Raw genomic sequence first — 22,402 nt, forward strand, 5'->3', positions numbered from 1 at the left:
GGCATTCATATAGTGCTTTTTTTTTTCAAAGCAGTTTCAAGCAATGGCGTTGCTTTGTGGTAGAACACCTGCTTGCCAAGCAGGAAGGCCTGGGATTGATTCTAACTTGAGCCGAAGGTGTTTATTATTTATTTTATTTGCATCCTTCTTGATTTTTCGGTCACGGACAATGCTCATTTCTCGCTCACAGCCAACGACGCCGACACCGCAATTTCTGCGAAACTAGCTCTTTAACGCTACTGCATTAAAGTGCTACCATTGCGGCCATTTTCAGCGAGACGAATTAATTACATGACAATTTACATTGCGACCATTTTCAGCAATACGAATTTTGTCCCATTCTGCTACCATTGTATTGTGGGAAAGAGAGAAATGAGAGGGTAAAAGGCCTAGCCGTGCCAGGACCAGCTAGGTGCCTACCAGCTTTGCTGTGACCCTCGCGCCTTGCGCGACTTTTTTTGAAACATGAAAAAAAAAAACCCCGCGCTAACTTTTCTTTTCAGGTCTTAAAAAGTAAAAAGAAACATATGGTAAATTGTCCATAATTTCTAACAGAGCCTGATTAGCATAGAGTAGCCCTACATTCTCTACTAAGGAAGAGCCGTAAGCAACTGCCCCTTGAAAAGCACTAGCACGGTGTTTAGAAAAATTTATTAAATCACAACGTATGACTAGCTACAATGAAATAACGCAGCATTACAAGCTAAGACGGAAATACCCACCACCACACAACAGAGCTTGGTGGCAAAGATGTCACCGCCCCGTTACAAACGGGACGCTCATAGCATCCATCCTTCCATCCATCCAACCATCCAAGAGCACTGTGAGAGGAAAGTGTGAAAGATAAAAGGTGCGTTCAGGTAACCTCCGTAATGTGTTTGGCGCAAGCTCAGTGGGCTAAACGCCCGCCAGTCATCGTCGCGGACCGAGAGGTCATGGGTTCGACTCCCGTCAACGGATCGTTTCCTTATGTTTTTTTTTGCTTTGCCATCTATGGCGTTCATTTTGCTGACGTACTTCCGTGACAGAAATACGTCATGAAATCGTGGTGGACCCCGGCATAAAACACCTTCGTGTTAAAAGAACGAACAGATTAAGTTTTCACGGATACACAATACCACTTGGGAACAAATGCTGCATTTCTACTCAAAACATGCGGTGATCACACTTGCCGCTACCTCAGGCCGGCTCATACGATCTTTAGCTCGTGACCCATATAGCGAACTGTGCGACTGTCAATGGAGCCGACTAACCTGTAGCTTAATTACAACCTCTACCATTCCAGCAGCAACGCTGACACAAGTTTTTTTCTACAACTTTTCTCTATCTCCCCTTCTGCAATGTTAATATTCCAGTAAGAACAAGGGACAAAGCTACTCTTCTAAAGGAGCACTGAAGCTTTATTTCAAACTCATCGTTTCCACCAGAATCTCTCTTCCTTCACAAATGTTCGCAACACTAAACCTTGCTGTTCGGCGACTTTCACAGAAAGAAAGAAAGAAAGAAAGAAAGAAAGAAAGAAAGAAAGAAAGAAAGAAAGAAAGAAAGAAAGAAAGAAAGAAAGAAAGAAAGAAAGAAAGAAAGAAAGAAAGAAAGAAAGGAAAGAAGAAAGAAATTGTAAGGCATGACATTCTGTGAATGTGGATGGCCAGCGAATCTGTTTAGCCCCCGACAAAAAGGTGATACAGATTTACGAACCACAGAAAATTACACGCCCTGCAACTAATTTCGAAATGCCTGTCCAGAAAGTCTCATTTAAATTGAGGGCCAGCTTCTTTAAAGTTTTCCAGCAGTGCAGCGTGGTAAACTGCGTATTTTTGCCGCATTTTCCGCTTCGCAACATGCGTCATCTTGTCTGACTTGCCGCATGTGCTTGCTCTTTCATGCACTATCTTAATGGCGTTTGCCGCCCGTGTGTTCCCTTCTTCACTGTTTGTGGAGCGGTGGTGAGCGGTGGGGCTTGCCCAATTTGTGTGATAGATGCGTTCTTGTTGATGCACAGGAAAAATACATAGAGCCCTTGCCATACATAGTTTTGCTTTTGGGACGTTAAACCCCAGATATTACATTATATAAAAGAAAAACATTGGGGAGGGGCGAAGCATGTAGGGAAGGGTGTTTCAGCTCCACTAACGTGAAACTCTGGCGGAAAAATAAAAAATTACCACTGTCTTTAGTTTAATTCTGGTGACTTAGTGGCAACAGTATTAGATTGAGAAACGGAGTTCAATCAGCGTTTGTTTCGCACGGTGATGCCGCGATCGCAGTATTTTGTATCTTAAGATACAAGATACTGCGACTTTCTTTCTTCACGGCTGTGTAAACGAGCGAACGAAAGTAATACCTACAGGAGATTTATTATGCCAGGAATAAATCGGGGCACTTTCGCCAGCGGAAACACTGCTGTTAAAGGTTCAGACACTTTTTGATATAATGTTTAGTTTCTCGTTGACACAGCTGGAGGTGGAACCGACTCGCATCCATGGGTCGACATGTTCAGTGCTCGATCTTGCGTTTGTGCCTGGCTTCTTAGCACCACAAAGAAGTATTGAAGAGGGAATCTCTGACCACAAGCTCATTTTATTAACATTTCATGGGACGGGTAGCCGCGTATCGCATGCAGCGACGCGCATATCAGTTAAAGATTACTGCAAAGCGAACGACGAAAGCGTTATAGATTTCTTAGAAGCATTACAAGAAGATTTCTTTAATACATCATCGGATGTTGTTGATCTATGGCACAAACTAAAATCTGGAACCGCACATTGTGAATCAACCTTTACACCCACTAAGCTAAAGAGAACTAAACGTAAAGCGCCATGGAAAACGAGAAACAAATTCACCTATAAAGAAGAGTACAACGATTCCGCAGACAAAAGACAAAACAGAAATCCGTTGCGTTCAACGAGCTTTCGCGCCAGTTAAAAACAGAAATAAAGACGGCTAGAGACCACTTTTTCTCGAACACTTTTATGGTAAACCAACCGCGTAAATTTTGGAAGTACTTATCCAAACCAGGAAGCTCTGTGACTAAAATGCAAGTATCGGCTAGTATCGTTGAAGACGCGCGGAATATTGCAGATGCTTTTAACACTTACTTCCAGTCAGTTTTTACTCGTACGCGGCCTTCGTATTCAGCGTTGTCTAACAACGAAGGCCATATGCCAGAGGTAACAATACCAGAATCTGGTATACTCAGCCTGCTTCTTCAACGATGTCAAAAAGTCGCAAGGCTCGGATGAAATTTCTAATACATTTCTTAAACGTTATGCTGCTCAGTTATCCCCAATCCTGCAGAAGATATTTTCCTTATCGTGAGAAACAGCGGTGCTTCCTGGTGACTGGTTGTGTCCGAAAGTGATTCCTATCCATAAAAGCGGGAACAAACAACTGATAAACACCTACATGCCAGTATCACTGACATGCATATGTTGTAAATTAATGGAGCATATCACAAATAAAGCACTGATGAACTACCTGGAGGATAATAATCTGCTTTACCCCAACCAACACGGTTTTCGAAGGAAGCTTTCGACCATCGCACAACTTTTAGAAATTACTCATGATTTTGCCGCAGCTATTCTAGACAACAGGTAGATGCGATATTTATTGATTTCTCTAAGGCATTCGACTGCGTCCTGCACTCGTTACTCATACAAAAGCTTGAATCATTCGGCGTTAACTCGAAAATGATATCTTGGATTGCTGCTTATCTCTCCAATACCAGGTATGTTTCCTTTAATAATGCTGAGTCTAACCGCGCCGGCGTGTTTTCTGGAGTTCCCCAGGGATCCGTACTAGGACCAACACTCTTCCTCATCTACATCAATGACATTTACACGGCTATGGAACCAGGTATTACAATGAGGCTCTTTGCAGACGACTGCGTCATATACGCTCCTACTATCACAACAGAGGACCGGGTAAAGCTCGACAAATCTTTAGAGAATATTGCAAAATGGTGTGAAAAACACGGTATGCAAGTTAATGCAGATAAATCTATGTGTATTACAATTGCCCATTGAAAGACACCACTCCACTTGAAATACACTCTCTCTGGGGCAGGCATCAAACACTTGAATACCGTAAAGTACTTGGGGGTCACAATAACGCAGTATTTAAAGTGGGACGTTCATATTGATCAGATTTCTGCGCGAGCATTCAAGTAACTAGGCTTTTTAAGGCGTAAACTGACTGGCACTTCTCCTCAGGTTAAACTAACAGCGTACAAAACACTAATTAGACCCGTCCTAGAATACGCAGCAATAGTTTGGAACCCGCACCAAAAAAACATGGCTGGTGTATTAGATATGTATTAGAAAAAATTAAAAATAGGGCTCTTAGATTCGTTTATTCAAAGTATGCCAGGTAGGAGAGTGTTTCCGCGCTGCGTTTGCAAGCACGTGTCGCAACTCTCGCTAGGCGGTGACAGCTGGCTTGTCTGAAGTTTCTTTTCCTTCTTTCGAACAACTCAGTAAATATAAATAAGGACACATACCTAAAAGCTCCGAACCGTCACTCCAGAAGAACTAACAACGAGAAATGCATACGCCCATTGTTGTCACGTTGTCACACGTTTAAGTATTCGTTTTTTTCCCGCAGTTATCGAGTTGTGGAATGACCTGCCGAATGGCGTCGTCAGTTGGTTGGTTGGTTGGTTGGTTCCTTGGGGGAATAGCCCAACCCACTACGGGGGATCGGCCACGAAGCGTGCGGCAGTAGACTTTGTGAAAAAATAAGTTAAAATGAATATGCGAAAAAGATAATTTATTATAAAGAAAAAAAATGTTTGGGCAATTTTGGTTCTTTTTTTTTTCATTAATGAAATGTTAATTAAACGATTGTTAAATAATAAAATTAAATAAATAAGCAATTACAGAAATTTAATTAAGGGAATGAAAAGATATATTTCTACTTATAATATTAACATGGCAGTCTCTTTGTTTCTTTAATATAAATGAATATGGCATCATATATGCCCCTGTTGCATTGCCCTAGTGCCGACGCCCCCAGGGAGAGTAATGTTGATGTGGAAAGCTCAAGGCCAAGTTTTTGAAAAGGAGGTTTTAGAAGTCTTTGCCTTATGTTTTGGTATCTTCGACATTCTGTGAAGTAGTGCTCTATTGTTTCCGCTTGATTACAATAATTACAGTTAGGGGAAGGAACGAAACCAGGCCTGTGTAAATAAAAATTTAGTGACGGTATTCTGCGCTCAATCACTTGATTCATTTTCGTCGCTGCATGAATCTCATTTAGAAGCATTACAATATGTTCACTGGTATCGGTGCGCTAATGAAAGGAAAAACAATGTATCACGCATGTACTTGCACATTATTACACGTGTTCAACAGTTGTCAAATGTGTCTATTTCATGGTATCTTGTTCCTAGGGCATGACATAGCCTTGTTATTGCTACATTCTTATTTTTCTTGAACATGTATGCTAGTTTCTTTTTTTTTGTACACCCTTGAAAAACTTATATGCATGGTTCATCTATCGTTTTTTCTTTCTTTTCTTGCTGTTGTCGCTGTTATGGTTACCTTGTACTGCGGAGTTTCCCTTTTTATTTTCCTAATATGAAGTCCGCTTTATTTTGATGCCCTCTCCTGTATAGGCCTGAAAAGGCCCACAGTATTGAATAAATAAAATAAATAATGAATAAATACATTCTTCACTGTATCAGAAATACAGATACTGATACACGCCTTGCGATACATACCCGATACAGATACAAGATACGCAAAGAGTATCTAAGATAGTATCTAAGATACATGTATTTCGATACTGCCCAGTACTGTAAGCATCCTTCGTAATTTTTCTTTTCATGCTTCTTGCTTAGTGCGACCCTGGATAACCCAAACAATTTTGTCGCTCCCGTCACGGTCGAAATAGCAGCAAAGCCTATTGCCAATAATGCCACAGCTCAAGTAAGTTCTTGGCCTTTACTGAGCAACAACTCATAATATGCCGAGCGTGGTTGCGAGGGGATTTGACGAAACAGGTGGCGCGGCTGCCTTGGCGGCGGCCTCGCTGGCCTCCTTCCGGACCACGCTGAGAAAGATCTGCTCCAGCGACGTGTCCGTGATGAAGAAGTCCTGCAACTTGAATTTCTTCTTGATCCGTGCCATGCGCGCGAACATTTGGCTCCACTGCATTTGGATTCGGGACATCCGGAACTCGAGCAGTCCCTGTATATGCGCAAAGTAATTTGCTTTCTGCCGTAAAGTTCATGACACAACGTCTTAAATACAATAAATAGACGGAGTGTATTCCACCGTCTATGAGTGTTTTGATGATTCAATATTTGATGCTCACATGGTTTTGCAATGTCATGCTGTAGACGTGTAAAGTGTCACGTATATTACTCGAGTCTTGGGTTAATTCTTTTTGTACACGTAACTGTTACGCTATGCTCTACTTTTATGTTTTTCTGTATGCTTTATGTATGTAGTTCTTTTAATCTTTTCTATCTTTCAATTGTGAAAAGTACTCAGTTGCGATGTCGTTAGCGGCCTGACGATGGCCAGCAAAAGCCGGTGTGGCTTTAACAAACCCGTTCTGCTAACTTGGCCAAAGTTCAGGAAATGAAAGGCGAAAGCCTTAATGCCTCATCAAGCGCGAAAACTGACCGTCGGTGGCGTCAACACGAGTGATTCGAAAAATCTTCATCACGCGATGACGTGTTGGGTTGCTCGATGGGTTGCTAAGCAACCCATCGATTGTACTAACAGACAAGGAGTTCACCTTTTGGAGTCGTACTTGACGTTTACATTCTGCTGCACGTTGTAGATAGCACTTGTGCAAAATTGTGCAAAAATATATTTCCAATAAACTGAGTTGTGTGTTCGCGCCCGTTTATCTTCTCGCCTTTCGTTTTCGTGTATTGCGTGCGCGCCGAATTGTTTCCAATAATGTCCTCAAACAAGCTCGCCCAGCTCTCCATTCTATTACAATAATAATAATAGTAGTAGTAGTAGTAGTAGTAGTAGTAGTAGTAGTAGTAGTAGTAGTAGTAGTAGTAGTAGTAGTAGTAGTAGTAGTAGTAGTAGTAGTTGTTGTTGTTGTTGTTGTTGTTGTAGACCTTGATTTTCGGCGGCCTCTGAATCACCGAATAATTGCATTCCTTGACTATCGCGGAAATGATGGCTACGGCTCAAAGGGCCCGCGTCCTATAATGTTGACGATTGACTTCGTGTGCAGAGGTTCGATTGTCAAATCAAGATCCACAAGTAATGTACGAAACCTCATGCAGTCGCAATAATATATATGCATTTCAAAAAGGTTTACAGCGCAAGAACGATTAGGAAGGGACGAGACAACAGAGGTAAAGAGCGCTGACTTTGGAGATGATGAGGCAACGATGGCAGCACCTGTACATCCTTTCTTTCTTTTCTTGTCTAGTGCCCTCTCCCTTGCCATGTATATATGCACTTCTTATCGAAATAAAGACTAGTTGGAAGTCAGCGCTCTTTACCTCTGTTGTCTCGTCCCTTCCTAATCGTTCTTGCGCTGTAAACCTTTTTGAAATGAATCCACACCAACTTGCCCAAGCGTCAACCCTTACAAATATATATGCGTTCCTGTGCAATCGAACAGAGCCCATATTCACACAAGCATCTTACGGTAAAGACTCTCGTAAGAGAATATTTGAGCCAATCACTATGCGGGACGTATGTTTAGTGAAGCCAACTGACCAATGGGAAAACGCACTTACGAAAGAGAAGCTTTGTGAATTCGGCCCCTGTTTCGTAAGTGCGTTTCCCATTAGCCAGCCGGCTTCGCTAATGATATGTCCCGCATAGTGATTGGCTGAAATATTTCTTACGAACGTCTTTAGCCTAAGATGTTGTTGTGAGTACGGGCCCTGATTGCCACAAGATATACTAAGCTCTGTGCGTGCAGCAGGCTCACAAGAACTTTTGCGTCCGCAGCTGCATTCCACCTGGCGCATGCTACCGATGCCGACGAGTCCGTTGATTGAGTAGAAGCCTCACCTCGAAGCTATGCACGAGCTCCGCTTCGTCGAAGATCTTGACCACTTCACGTGCAACTTCTTGGTGGTAGACGATGTCTTGCTTTCTGTCCGGATACGTCTTCACCGTGATGGTGTAGCCCTTCCCAAATTTGTCCTTTAGGTGCGAAAACGAGCCGAGGCATTGTAGCCTTCCATCTCCCAAGATGGCGATGCGGTTGCACAAGAACTCGACGTCGGAAAGGCTGCACATACAGATGATAGCGAGGAAGAGCGGACACACGCTTACAGGTGGCACATTCTTGATGTCAGATTACATCAACAAGCACGCGTGATAAAACAACAGTACATGGCCTTTGTTATCTTCCACTTATTGGTCAGGTAGAATGCGCCCCTTATCTACTTAACTTCAAGAGCTAAAGGGAGAAGTAAGCGGGTCAAATAAAAAGGTTACAACGGATGCTTAGAAATTTCTAAGGATGTGAAGGCGAAAGCCTAGTTGGACACATTGCGATGTAGAATGAAGCTCTGAGCCGACGCGGCGACGTGTAGGCAATGTGCAATGGAGCTTTTCATAATGGAACAGCCGCTCAGGAACCCGCAGCCTAGCGATCAGAAGCATAACAAGGTGTCGGTTCGAGCTAGTTGGTACTCCATGATCAACACTTCTTGCGCAAAAAAAAAAAAAGATTCTTAGACAACGGACGAAACAGCGCCCGTTCGTGCCTGCTTCCTCCGTTGTCTAAGAAAATTTTGCGCAAGAAGTGTTGATCAGAAGCAGCCAAGTTGTGCCCGGCCCAGACTAGAAGCGAACGTGACAGGCACGTCTAGACCGTGCATGCTTGGCAGGGCCGTCGCCGCAGGACCGGTGTGGAGCTCGCGTCTCAGCCTTCTTCACGTCCCTACTGCGCTGCTGCTCATGCTAAGGGGGCCCGGAGCTCCCTTTGCCCCTCTTGTTGCCCCTCCCTGTCCTGAACTTGCAGTGCTCCGCAAGCAGAAGGCGGACCTTCGGCGGCAAATTGCATTACTGACCAAGAAAGTCGCATCCCTGCCACAGCGCACTTCGCAGCTGCCGGCCTCGCCGGTGCAAAGACGAAGCGGGAGAAGTGGACAAGCAGCTGTAGCACTCACGTGCTTCTTTTCTAGCTCGAGCGAATGGCGAAAAGACGATGTGGACGGTGTAGAGATGACGCACCCGCTTCTTTTTTTGGACCATACTTTTTGGACCTCACACGACCTTGAAACAGGCAATCAAAGCTTCCGCCTTAGAAAAATCCATGTCTAAATAAATCTAGGCGTGTCTGCAATCAGAAGTCTGCGGAAAATCTTTCCAGTCAGGACCACGGCAGCTGCAGGGGACATTGGTTTGCCCTTGAGCGTCTACAATTGAGGCTCGGCCGATAAGCAAGTCTGCCTGGCTTAACAGAAAGCAAGCACCAGCCATGGCTGCATCGGACTATTCAAGAGTACTAAGGCTATCTGTGACAGTACTGAGGTAATTTTATCAGTACTTGGGTAATGGACAACAGTGCTCAGGCAAGGAGTATGCAGGACAAGCACCAGTTTGAGGCCAATTCTCTCGAACACAAGTTTTCGTTCCTAAACCCGAAGCAAAATTTTCTTTCCACACTGTTGCCGAAATTGCCACTTTCACATTCGTACTGCAGTTCAATATCAAGAACACAAAACATTTATCGTTGGTTTTCCTATAGCAAGGTGTCGTTCCAAATCGGTAGTTGATCACTTAGCGCAACTAGAGGGAGCCGAGAAGACTACTAAATTACATGAATCGTTGAAACACAGACAGCTGAAAGCAAGGTTGCTTTCAGCAGTCTATGCTCCGGACATCCTGAGCTAAGGAAGCCTGTTGGCGGATGAAGTTCTGGGTTTCCGCATCTGCATAGTATGATTGCACTGCACTCAGTATTACACAAGCCCAATCCATAGCTTTACTGTACTGATTTTATCTGCGAAGTGTACGTCGAGGTGTTTTTACGTGTATTAATTGGCATCCAAGGCACCATTCTGGAAAGCCGCACGGGCTTGCGCTTAGGACACACAGAAAGGGTGCCTACCTGTGCGAGGTCAGCACGACGGAGATCTTCGCCACGCGCTGCAGGGCGCTGAGGTAATGCACGATGCGCTTCCGCGATGTGGTCCCGACACCGGCGTACGGCTCGTCCAGAAGAAGTACGTTGGGCATGCCGATCATTGAGACGCACATGGAGAGCTTGCGCCGATTGCCGGCACTGGGGAAAATCCGCACGCACATTCACATGGCGCCGTATTAACACAAAAGATGTTACGCCAGGCTTTTTCGCAAGAGAAAATTTCAGGAAAATCTCATACCGGACATGTTATTAAAGAAGCCACCTGGAAAGTCACTTGCGTACTGAAAGTTTCGTGAATTTGCTCATTCGTTTCGAGAGTTATGTTGAGTAACTTCCATCAACGAAGGAGAGGTAGTCATGGTTGCGCGAAAAAAAGAAGTATTGTCAGCTTTTCTGCGCTACTCAGCATTGGACCTCTAATTGAAATACTGATCACATCTTGAACAGGGCTGTGCAATTGGCTGACTACCAGAATGGCCACGTGACTGCAACATTTAATGCTAATAACATTACTGCATTAGAGATGCGAGTTGGGCTAGTTAGTGCGAACTGACTTCAAAGTTCATAACTAATTAGCGCAAAAAAGGACGAAGGACAAAGTGAAGAAAACAGACCAGTTAGCGCCGCGTCCTGTCTGTTTTCATGCATCTCCTTGCCCTTTGTCGTTTTTTACGGTAATTAGTTATTTTTCAAGTTAATAACATTGCACATGTCGTGTTTCTTAAGATATCTTATGCTAGAAACAAGTTAAGGCCTAATGTGGTATATTTATGGCAGATTATGGCTGTTCGAATATCCTACTGCCTTCTCGCTGCTTTGACAAACAAAATCGCATGAAATCGGCTCCCAACAATGCGTCGTATTTGCTGTAATATTTTTATGCCACAATTTTCGATCACGATATCATCGCGCGCTTGTGCAGAATCTATTTGCAATAGTTTTAACCCTTCCTGCTTTGACGAAGTTTGCCTGTATGGTCTTAGAGGAAATATACAATAAATAACTGCACTGCGCACCTGTACTGTGCCACAAGCTGATCGGCGATATCTTCGAGGTTAAAAATGGAGAGCAGTGTGTGAAGGTACTGCTCGGTGAGCTGTATGCCGCGCAGTCGGGTGTACAGCAGCAGGGTCTCTAGGCCGGTCAGCATGTCCAGAAGGCCTTCGCGCTGCGGACAGTAGCCCAGGTAGCGATGGAACTGCGAGGGGTGAAATACAGCGGCGACACAGAGGCTGTGTACCAGTTCCTGAGGGCATCGTAGACAGCCCACAGTGACAGCTTACAAAAGACACTACGGAACCTTTGTCGTGTTTCGATCGATCTGTCTTTTCGACCTGTGTTTAACCTCCTAGTCCGGCGTAGTGCGCGCGCGCGACCACGCGCGGCGCGGTTAATTACGCCGGTGAAAAGTGAAAAGTAGTGGCATGATGGCGTAGCTGGCGCATACGGCTGAATTCGGCATGCTTGGCGCCACTGGCGCAGAGATAGAACACGTTCTATTTCACGCGCTCCACGCGGCCGTCGTTAGAGCACAATGCACTGCGCGCATGCAGCAGCGGTGGTCGGCAATATGGTAGCGTGTAGTCTGCGTTCGGAAAGTGCAGCCGTGGTTTACTCGGCACTAATAAACGATTACGTGATTGTGCGCCGGCTCGAAGGGATCACAAATCACATGTACGTGTAGGCAAACGTTAGCATGTACTGCTGCGGCAAGGAGAGAAAAATGAAACGCCTGGAAAGCATTCGGAATCCGTTCTCGCATGTACAGAGTCCTCCACGCTTGGTACGAGCATGGCGCAGAGTGGCCGCGTAAAGCCCCTTGATCTTGGGGCTTTATCAAGGGGCTTTATGGCCGCGCTCCGCGCAGCGCCAACTAAGCGGCGCAGGCGCACAGGGGTTGCGTGACCTCTCCTGAAGCACGGGAGCGATGTGCTTGCTTTGCTGTGAAGACTACTTAGCCATCAGTATGCCTGCAGCGACAGAGCGCCACGCAAGGGCGTTGCGGGAAAGCGCGCTTTGCTTACGGCAGCGCTTTGTGCAGTTTTGCAATTGGGACAATTGAGTGGTCCCTCTTTTCACTGCGGCAATCCGTGTTAATTGCATCCATTCCTGCAAGTTGCTCAGGATTACATCGCTTTCTGGGATTTATGGAACAATACTGTCGCCGATAGCGTCTGCCGGTCATATTTGGTATATGATGTGATCGCCACATCTGATGAACGTTTCATATGGTTAACCACAGGCCATCTTAATTTTAATCGGTCATATGCAAGATACAAACTAAAACGCGTATTATGAAGAGATTAGGTCCCGTCAAATCAGTCAATCATACACTCCGGTCACTCGACTTATGCAATGTTTACTAGATAAAATAATATCCTTGCATATTCATATCTACAATCGTAAAACTTCTCCCCAATGGCTTCCACCTTACTTCGAACTTGATGCTCACGTATAGACGGCTGCTTACTCGCCTGACGCTTACGGGGTTCATTACTGTTCAAACGCCTCATCTTACCTGGGACCGCTCGCGAACGACTGAGAATCCGTTAACGAAGGCATCGCCATCGTGCGGCAGTATCTCGCCCGTGAGTATCCTGAACGTGGTCGTTTTGCCGGCGCCGTTCACACCGAGGAGGCCGAAGCACTCGGCGGGTCTCACGGTGAAGCTTAAGCCCTGCGCATTGGAAACAAAATGTTACAGCAAAATCTGAAAAATCGAAGGATCACGCTGTGAACTCTCACTGGCATACACCTTGCCGCTCCTCCGAGCACCCACAACGCTGCGAACATTAGTCATAACAACCGAAAAGTGTTATTTTCATGGTTACACCGCACAAGCCATCACAGGCACAGCGGGACGCTGTGTTCAATAAACAACCGCAGAACCATGCGATGATTAGTGAACCATTCGTTAGGCTAGGTTAGGTTAGGTCGCGCTAAATCTTCTCCAAGAGCTGTCACAGTTATAACCAGTCAACTTCACGCTCCAAGAATAGATGTGCTGCACGCCATATACAACGGCTTGGACATACTACGGTACATGCTCGATAAACGAGCAGCTATGTGACACAATCTATTCTTTAGAGGCAAACTGCGTAAAAAATCGCAAATCAAAAGCCCCCAAGTGCTTATCCATGCCATAAAAACGTAATATGGGACGCGCCATCGAAATTTGATGCCTTGTGCGAAATTAAGCAATTTCGTATCTGCGTCCACGGCTCTAACTCTGCGAGTTTTTGGAACGAAACTTCGACTCTGAAAAACTAAACAGGTACGGGCACGTACACGTACACAGGCTGTAAGAATTCTCAAGATTTAAAAGCGAACTTACTTCAAGGAATCAGTATCTCAACATACGCCATGCCACCATTCCAAGGCCGCTACAAGCCTACTATACCCAAGACACTGTATTCAACCACCCGTTGCTTTCTGGTAATCGTGTTTTGTAGGATCAAATATTGTTGGATGGCGCCTGAAGAGTTACTACGGCTCCCTCTCTCTCTCTCTATATATTTTTTTGGAGAGTCTACGCTCTTAAGTATATAAGGCTTTCATCGCTGCAATTTTCTGGTTCGACGACATATGTCCACGATAAGGGCAGGCGTATCCACTATATGACCGTTTTTACCAACAACCACGTCAAAAAAAGGAGTCACAACATTACCTTAATTTATTTTAATTTCAGATTTGCGAATGAGGTACCGTTTTAATTAAAGAAACGCCGGGCCCGTGCGGAACGCGCAGCGCAGTCACAACGAAAGCTGGAAGAGTGGCCTTTCTAGAGCCCGTTCTAAACTCTCTTGGGGCAACTAATACATGTACGCCAGCAAGGTACCCACTACGCCATAAATAATAATTTGTGAATTAGGGGAGCAGCCACTTTGCCATTCTTCGTCTTTCTGTGGCTAAGTGAGGCATATCCGCTACACATCTGTGAGGCATTTTGCAGACTTTGTTTGTTGATGCTGCATGTGCTTATGACGATTAAGAATTATGGCTGAGCACTTTGTAGTGTGTGGGAAGCTTTAAACCACACACTCGTTGCGCAATTAGCATTGTGTGACGCTTGGTTGTTTTTTTTTTTACTCTTCTGCCACGCTACATTACATATGTTAACGCGATTCCTTGCCCAGCATGACGCATTTTTTTGCAACGGAGTTTCAAGCACCAGCGGAGCTCTATGGTAGAGTACTCGACTGAGACGCAGAGGGCCCGGGCTAAAATCCCATCTGGTCCTGGATATGTTTTCTCATTTATTTTTTTTCTAGCGGTTACGGACACCGGCGGCGGCGGACAACTACGGCACTGTTGTTGTGATCCCATGACAGATTTCGCTGTAAAAACTTGCCTTCAGCACCACGTTGGTGTCGACATAGCCGTACGACTTCTGCAAGCGACAGACTATCATTGCTGGACTGACGCCTTGTGGTGGCGGCATGCGCTCGTAGAGCAGCCCAGTGACCAGTTTATCCTCCTGAAGCACATCTGTGTCGTAGCGTTTGGCAGCCTGTGAGGAAGTTGATAATCTTCAGTTTTGACATTCTCCTGGAAGTATTCAGCTAGATAATTATATTCAAATTGAGCCATAATGCGCCATGGAACTTGTTCGACTTTGCTAAGAATGCAGCGTGAAAAATTTCAACAAGAGAGGCAGTGTGCAGGAGATTAGTGAGTCTCCAGCCATGAGGCTTATGAAATGTCTGAGTTATGACGGCACTTCATAACAGATAAATATAGGATCATAACTCAAACACACACGTACACACTGTTCTGTTACTGTTGATTGCACTGTACGTGATATTTAATAAAATTGGCGGCCGATCTCTCTTTCATAGGAATCATTCAAAATGCGAAAGTGATATGTATCGCTACAGAAGCAGTTGCAGCACTGCTGGAGGTTAAGCAAGATAATTTGCATATATTCGATTGCCTGATAGGATGCCTCAGGCAAAGTTTTCTTTCTGATGTTTTTTCTATGTCCGCGTTCCGCTTTGATGACGTCATTTTATATAAAGATATATACATATATATATATATATATATATATATATATATATATATATATATATATATATATATATATATGTATATATATATATATATATATATATATATATATATATATATATATATATATATATATATATATATGCTTTATGTAGCTACTGGAAAAAGCTTTCGCCTAGCGTGGGAAGGTCCAGCCAGGGTCCTCTTGTGAAGGTTTGCAACGAGGCCCGAAAACGTTCACTCATCCGAGGCTGCAGTTGCGCGCAGACGCGTGCGATAAGCTTCGCACAACTACGCACTTAAAAAAATTATCCTACTCTAACTTGAACGCGAACTTCATTATAGGTACACGCAATAAGGACTGCTAATTGAGCTAGTTGGATGTGGTTCACGATAATGAATAAAAACGCGTCGCAAACACGGGGACAAAGAAAGGTACTGATGGAAGGAGCGCTGCGTCGCAACTGATATATTATTTTGATCTACCCTCGATGATTATATACACAGGGAAAAAAACGGAAACAAGAACGTGGAAAACAACAAAAATAACAACGCAGAGAAATAGCGAAGAGAGAATATTACGCGCGAGGCACTGTGGATTGGCATTTGACAGTAGCGATCTGTCAATGTATCGTTGAAAACTGAGAATTAAATTCCCAGAAATGCGATGGCTTCAAAAGAGACGCCTAAGTTGCATTTAGTGTTTCTGCCCTCACTAATGCATTACCCTTTCCCCAACCTCGCAACGCTTTCTACGCCTGTTACTGTTAATTGTACTGTTCGTGATATTTAATAAAAGTGACGGCTGATCTCTCTTTCATAGGAATCATTCAAAATGCAAAAGTGAAATGTATCGCTACAGAAGCAGTTGCAGCTTCTGTAGCGATGCATTCTGTAGTGCAGCCCTGTCTGCATGATTCTAGCGCGTGCCTCTGATTGTAACACGCAGATAATTTTCCATTAGGAAAATTGAAAAAAAAAATAATTTGGTGCTGATTTCGTTTTTGAGCCCGATCGCAATACCCACACACGTTCGAGGACTACATTTATCGAAAGGAACCCCGTTGTTTCGAAAGTATAGGAATGGCGTGGCGTTCACTTCTTATGCAAGTGGTCTTGTCTTTCAGGCAAAATCGTTGACGTCATTCTGCCATGGCGGCGAAATCGTACACCGTCATGTTTACTTACGCCACGTTAGTTTTTTCGACACAAATACGCTGGATTAGTCGAGTTAATTGGTTCGCCGAAAATTGTTGTTCTATGCGTCTTTTGTACGCGGACGCGATCCGCAACAATCTAGCTATATGCAGCTCCGCTGTAATGAGTGTTAAAAATCACACTGCAAATACCGTGCCACGCTTTTCTAACTGCAAACAACATTTATAGGTACCTTCGTGCCGCCCACGTTTGCGCCGAGGCCTTGAGCACCAGGCTGGTCTTTCATCATGAGCTGCTGTTCAGAGTCGGGTTCGCTCAAACGTTGGTCGAGCCGGCGGAGCCAGAAGCGGTCGAGGCATATGAGCAACACAAAAAGCACAGGACCTTCGATAGCGAGAGTGAGCATCTCGTAGCAGGCAGAATAATTATGAGGGTCCACTGGATTGATTGCGTACTTCGCTGGATCGGGGTCGTTGATATCTGCATAGACGTGCGGGAAAAACAATTTTCTTGAAAGCGCCAGCAGATAGTACATTCAGAAACATTGCGGAATTGCGCGTGATGATATGGGAAGCATGAGCCGACTCTTTAGGGAGGGCTCGGCTATCGCTTCTGAAGCGAATTCTCGTCGCAATGTTGTCCCCTCGCTCCTGGCGGCGAGGGACGTACGCCGGTTGTCCCAGCACCAAAGTGGCAAACCGTCCTGCTTAGGTGCAGAAAGTTTCATATGAGGGTGGGAACAATGTTACCGACTGATAAAGTCGAGGCGGTTTAATGCGTGTGTCTGACACTGTGGCATCGTTACGTCTTGCAAGGTCTGGTCACAAGTTGTATGACCATGTTCGCATTACCAAGTAGTAATACATTACAGTGTGTAATGTCGCCTTCAGGTGTTACGGAGAATGTAGCATGATGCCGAATTTTTTTAGTGCATCGCCAGTAAGGTTTTCGCCTCTCGAATGATCTTAGCAAGAGTCTAAGGGACACTCGGCATTTTTTTTTCAGATACGTTAACTGCAACGACGCAGGCGCAGAAAAAATTTGAGCCATCCCGCTCCGTGAAGGTGGTTGAAGCTGTCTAGCGCACGGAACAGGGGTGGCGCATAATTTTGATGAAACGTATAGAAAGGCAAAGAATATTTTTTTTAATTTAGCGTATGCTATTTAAAGCACTTCCACATCGATTCGCCTGGGCAAGAAGTTCAGCGGTCAGGTTCTTTAATTAGTTTATTTATTTACACGTTTTTTATTTATCTATTTACTTGCTTTCTTGTGTTTATATATTTCTGTGTTTTATGTTTTTAGTGGACGAGTGGTGAGTATTGGGTTCACCCGATTTCTGCGGCACATGCCCGCTAGGGGTTTTTTATTGAGTAGGCCTAGTTATATGCAATACGAATCGCTTAGTTTGCTGTGAAAGAGATAACAAAGTACAGATTCTTACGTGCACAGCACTGTTTGAGCGAAAGCTTCGCTTCGCCGGTCTTGGCGAAACAGGCGGCCTCGAGCACTTGTCCGCCGATGCGGCAGATGAAGTTCTCATTGGCCAGCTGCAAGAGCTTCGTCTGGCCCCGCGAATAGGAGAAGGAAGGCAGCAGGCGCAGAACTTGCAGCGCTATTTCCACTAGCGCAATCAGCGGGGAGCTCTCCATGGTGAGTGCGTAGTGCTCTATAAACACCGATGCCATGCAGCCCAGTAAAGCTGCAAAAGATGGCAATACAATGAAACAGAGTCGAAGCAAAAAAAAAAAGTCACTTTTTCGCCGCAAGGGCGATGCAATGAATGCGATAGCAATAAATTGGAATGCTATACCAAGTAAGGCAATAGCTAACGCCTTTAGAATCCGATCTCGCGTAACCTTACAAAACGCTTCAGTAAGGGAATATGGCCACTCCAAGAAGAGAAGCGGTTTTCGTGCTGTTTGTCACCTCAATGCGAAGTAAGCGATGAGAGTTAAACACGTACAAGGGTAGGAGCCGTCTACTTATGTCTGTCGAAATAGCGCCCGGCCTATTCTTATACCAGGGGGAGGGAGGGGGGCGTCGGGTCAGGTAGAGCGACCACGACACCATCCTGCCGCCTGCTTGCTGCCCGTGTTCGTTCTCCATCAGCTGTGAGCTAACCAAACCCGCCGTCCATGTGATGGCTCCGTCGCCGTGTGATAGTTTGGGTATGCTCGTGCGATAGTGCTGGTCTATAGGGTGTCAAGGAAATAACGTGCGTGGCAGTTGCGCTGCAGTTAATTGCAAAGTAAGGTATCGCTGCTCCGGCATTTAGTGTCTCGCTTATTTTCCATGACAAGTAAATGGCTGATTCAATGCATTACTTTAAGCTGCACCTCGCTGTCTCTTGCAATGCAGTACAACATGGTATGGCCTGCGCCTCAGCATTCGTTCCACCCTGTGCATCCGTGGCGCACAGTACGTTTACTGCCTGTTACACTTCGAGTATTTTCTGCAGTTGCTGAATGGGTAACACAGTGATATTCCAAAAGGTTCCGGGACTTGTTCTGAAGGAGAACGGAAGTGCCACTGAACTGCAAATAACTGGCTGACAGAGTGATGGGCAAATGAAACCGTGAGGTGGTTAATATATGGCAGGCATATATCCATTCACTGTACTTTCGCGCCAAGAGCAGCAAGTGCTGCATGGTTGTCCGAGTTTACTGCGCATTGTTAACGCGACACTTCATGGGAGTGTAAGAGAAACGCGCGAGTTGTGCGAGTGAAAGGCTGGGAGATGCATTTTTGAATACCCAAATCCTGAGACCAACCTAAAATTTCGGGTTAGGACTTAGTCACACCACGAACATCCGGTCATATCTAGAAACGAAGCGAAAGCATGAGGACGTTATTTTGCTCTGGTCACCTCCAGCGAGAACTCAGGAAAAAAGAAAAGTCTTACGTTTCTTAGTTGCGCGTGTAAACTGCGCTGAGTTTTGCTTTAGTGTGAGCACTTGTGCAAATGTCCTTAATAGCACCTCTATTTGAGACAATCGCTCTATTTGAGACAATATTTGAGCATTGAACTTTCGAACTTATTTACCAATTAATTTGGAAAAAGATATACTCCTGAAAGTATTCTTATGAGATCCCTATTGCTCATCGGCCTCATTGAAAAAGCTACAGAGTCGTTCCAGACACTTCGCTCTTTCCTGTGTGAACGCGTGATGGCTCTTGCATTTGCACTGCCACCAAACAAACGTTCCAGCCGTCTGCATTTCACAAACCTAGAATCAACGCTCCTCGCATACTTAAACCTTCTGTGTTTGTACATGTGATTTCCAGCTTATCAGGCGATACTTGCGCGAAGTAGATGCATAAAAGTGACAATCAGCATCGTCATGAGCCTGACTACGCCCAGTGCAGGGCAGAGGCATGTCCCATGTTTCTCCTATTAACTCTGGTTGTGTGCTTTCTGCGGCAACGTTATCCCCGCAGACTTCCTAAAGGGGTACAGACACAAAATTTCGCGGCCGAGATAAACTGCGGGATCGATTCCCGTGAACAAGCGTATATCATCTGCAAAAAATGAACAGCGAATATAGCTTGGAAGGTATATTAAATTAATTATGAAGTTTGCGTGAGCGATCGACACCCTCGCGCTACTGACACTCTCAAAGGTGACCCTCGGTGACCCCCTACTTCCCTCACGTGACCACGCTGCAACAAGTCATGATAACGTCATAGCCGCCATGTTTCTTGCAGCGTTCGCTCCAGCAGCCTACTTCTCGGCGACTGCTCGCGAACCGCGCGGAAGTGCGTCACAATTCTGTGTGCTGACGTGATCAAGCGCTGCACCCGCTAGGTGGTGATAATTGCACCCGGAGGCCTGTCGTTTTTCAAACTGAAACTGACACTGGTCGGTAATGAGGAGCCTGTAATTATCTGTCGCGCGCTGCAGCAAACGATGTGCCGTGTTATGACTAACAGGCCTCCAACAACACATTGCAGCAAAAAAACGCGAGACTCACAGATAATGAATGTCAAGATTGCCATCGTAGAGAATCCAACGCCAGGCTGGGAAAATAAGAAGGAGGACAGGTAGATGAACGGCAGAGCTGCCAAGCCGTGCAGGATGTTCAAACAGTAGATCCATTCTGCAATATAGAAACACATTATCTCGTTGAAAATACGTAATAGCCCATAACTTGTAAGTGACGACTTATCATTTGCACTTTAGCGGCATTATAATTCGGTTACTGTTCTACTTGACAACGTTAACTGTATAATTCAATTACTTCGTTTAGTAATTGTTTACAATTAACCATCTAGTTTATTGGCGATATAATGTTAACAGACAACGCAGAACTGTGCACTGAAATTTGGCTGGAACACCACCATAGAAAGCCCGCGATTTTCTCACGAATGCAGCCTCCCGCATTATCAAGAAGGAAAACTCGAACGCTAAGTATTTTCTCATCTTGGCGCTGTCTCAAATGTTTGCCTGAAAGAACCGCTACTGTTTCATAGAAATGCCCACTCCAGCGTTTATTGACCTCACAGTGGCGGAGTCCACTCTCTTTGGCCCAGTAGTTTTAAGGCGCTTTTATAAATAGGGCTCCGTGTTTACGGATAAATCCGAAAAAATCTGATAAACACTCGCTGGTAAAATTTTTGAGAATTCGAATTTATTTGATAAACTCTGATAGCCAATATGGCCCTGTTCTGTTCTTTATCGAAAGAGCATGCTCTAAGTGGACATTGATACATCGGCCGGTTTGACCGATATAAGCTTGACCTCAAATGAATATCTCATAGACGTCACCCATCGCACATTTAAAGAAGGGCTCGTCGCGCACGGAGCGACGTCAACGTATGCAGGGCCTCCGGAAGCGCGAGACGACATCTTGATAAACGGTCCCCTGGCGGCACTGTGGCAGCCAGACGACATCGAATATACGGACCATGACCAGGATTTGGAGACATATGCACGTACCGCGTTCTCTCGTCGGTGACTGCGGTGGCCTGCCGTAACTGAATGGGAAAAAAGCGAAAAAAATCATATCTGACGAAAAAAATTTGTTATCAAAAACGACTCCCGGTTCTATACAGTAGAGACGTATTTGAACATTCTGTTAAAATTGCAGTGTCGCACTACAAACCGCGTGGCTTCCCAGAGTGTTTAAAATTTTACAATGGTGCCCCATGTGTTTCTAATGGGCGGTGTTCAATTGTCCTGGGAAGCCACACGCTTTGTACTGCAATACTGCAATTTTGCCAAAACGTTCCAGTAGGTCTCTATTGTGTAAAACCGCGAGTCGTTTTTGGTAGCTTGCTTTTTTCAAGAGATATGATTTTTTGGCCCATTTTCCATTCAGTTATGGCAAGACGCCATTGCTACCACCGAGAGATGGCGCCAAGCACAACTGTCCCAAAATTCTGGGAATGCTCGTAAAGTATGCTTGCGTCTATTACAACAAGCTTTACGGTTGTAATGCGCACAAACGTAGGCGTTTTGTATTCAAGTATATGTGCTTGTGTGCATATGTGTTTGCGCGTTCAAACGTTCCAGACAACTAAAATACGCTTTGTGTGTTCTGAAGTTTTCGTGTTCAGATATATTAATTTCGGAGAATCGGGGATTTACGGAAAATAAGCTCCGATAAACGCCGAACTTCAGCGAAAAAATAAACTCCGCTAAACATCCTCCCAATTTCAAGAAAAATAAACTCCGAAAACACGGAGCCCTATTTATAAAGTACCTAGACGTGCGCATCGCACTAACAAAGTCATTTTTGTGTGCAAGATTTTCATACGTCATAACGCTGCCCTTCAATCGAGCGTGTCCAATGATGGAGTGTCACTGCTACATTGTTATTGCTGACGGCTTCGCAAGTAAACGACGGATGATGCGCAAGAGAATGTCAATATTTATAAAGTTCAGGGCACGAAGGGAACGCAGTGGATGCAGTGGGATATCTATGTCGGCTCGTTCTATTTCCTATGTTTGTATTATTTTCGGAGGAAAGTAACGTATAAGTAATCTATTACTCTTCAGTAAAAGCTCAATCGATTTCTTGCGGCATTATTCAATGACATTTCGGAAGAATATAATTGTAATCTTTCTTTTCGGTAGCACACAAGCGCGTTCGCGATGTTTCAAGAAACAAAAAAAAAGAAATGGTGCGAACTAGGTGCAATGCATGAC

General features: G+C 44.8%; 1 protein-coding gene across 1 annotated transcript in view; it reads right to left on the reverse strand.

Annotated features, from left to right (window-relative positions):
• Positions 1 to 5,957: 5,957 nt before the first annotated feature.
• The window catches only part of LOC119385717 (phospholipid-transporting ATPase ABCA3), a 34,185-nt gene continuing 17,740 nt past the window's right edge, over positions 5,958 to 22,402 (reverse strand). The window contains exons 2-10 of the mRNA XM_049414073.1: positions 20,226 to 20,351; positions 17,696 to 17,953; positions 16,484 to 16,731; positions 14,435 to 14,593; positions 12,602 to 12,760; positions 11,100 to 11,281; positions 10,048 to 10,221; positions 7,995 to 8,217; positions 5,958 to 6,188 (exon numbers count right to left, since the gene is read on the reverse strand). Coding sequence (XP_049270030.1) covers positions 5,958 to 6,188; positions 7,995 to 8,217; positions 10,048 to 10,221; positions 11,100 to 11,281; positions 12,602 to 12,760; positions 14,435 to 14,593; positions 16,484 to 16,731; positions 17,696 to 17,953; positions 20,226 to 20,351 — 1,760 coding nt within the window. The remainder of the gene's footprint in view (positions 6,189 to 7,994; positions 8,218 to 10,047; positions 10,222 to 11,099; positions 11,282 to 12,601; positions 12,761 to 14,434; positions 14,594 to 16,483; positions 16,732 to 17,695; positions 17,954 to 20,225; positions 20,352 to 22,402) is intronic.

This window comes from Rhipicephalus sanguineus, chromosome 3 (assembly GCF_013339695.2).
Source record: "Rhipicephalus sanguineus isolate Rsan-2018 chromosome 3, BIME_Rsan_1.4, whole genome shotgun sequence".
Taxonomy (NCBI): domain Eukaryota; kingdom Metazoa; phylum Arthropoda; class Arachnida; order Ixodida; family Ixodidae; genus Rhipicephalus; species Rhipicephalus sanguineus.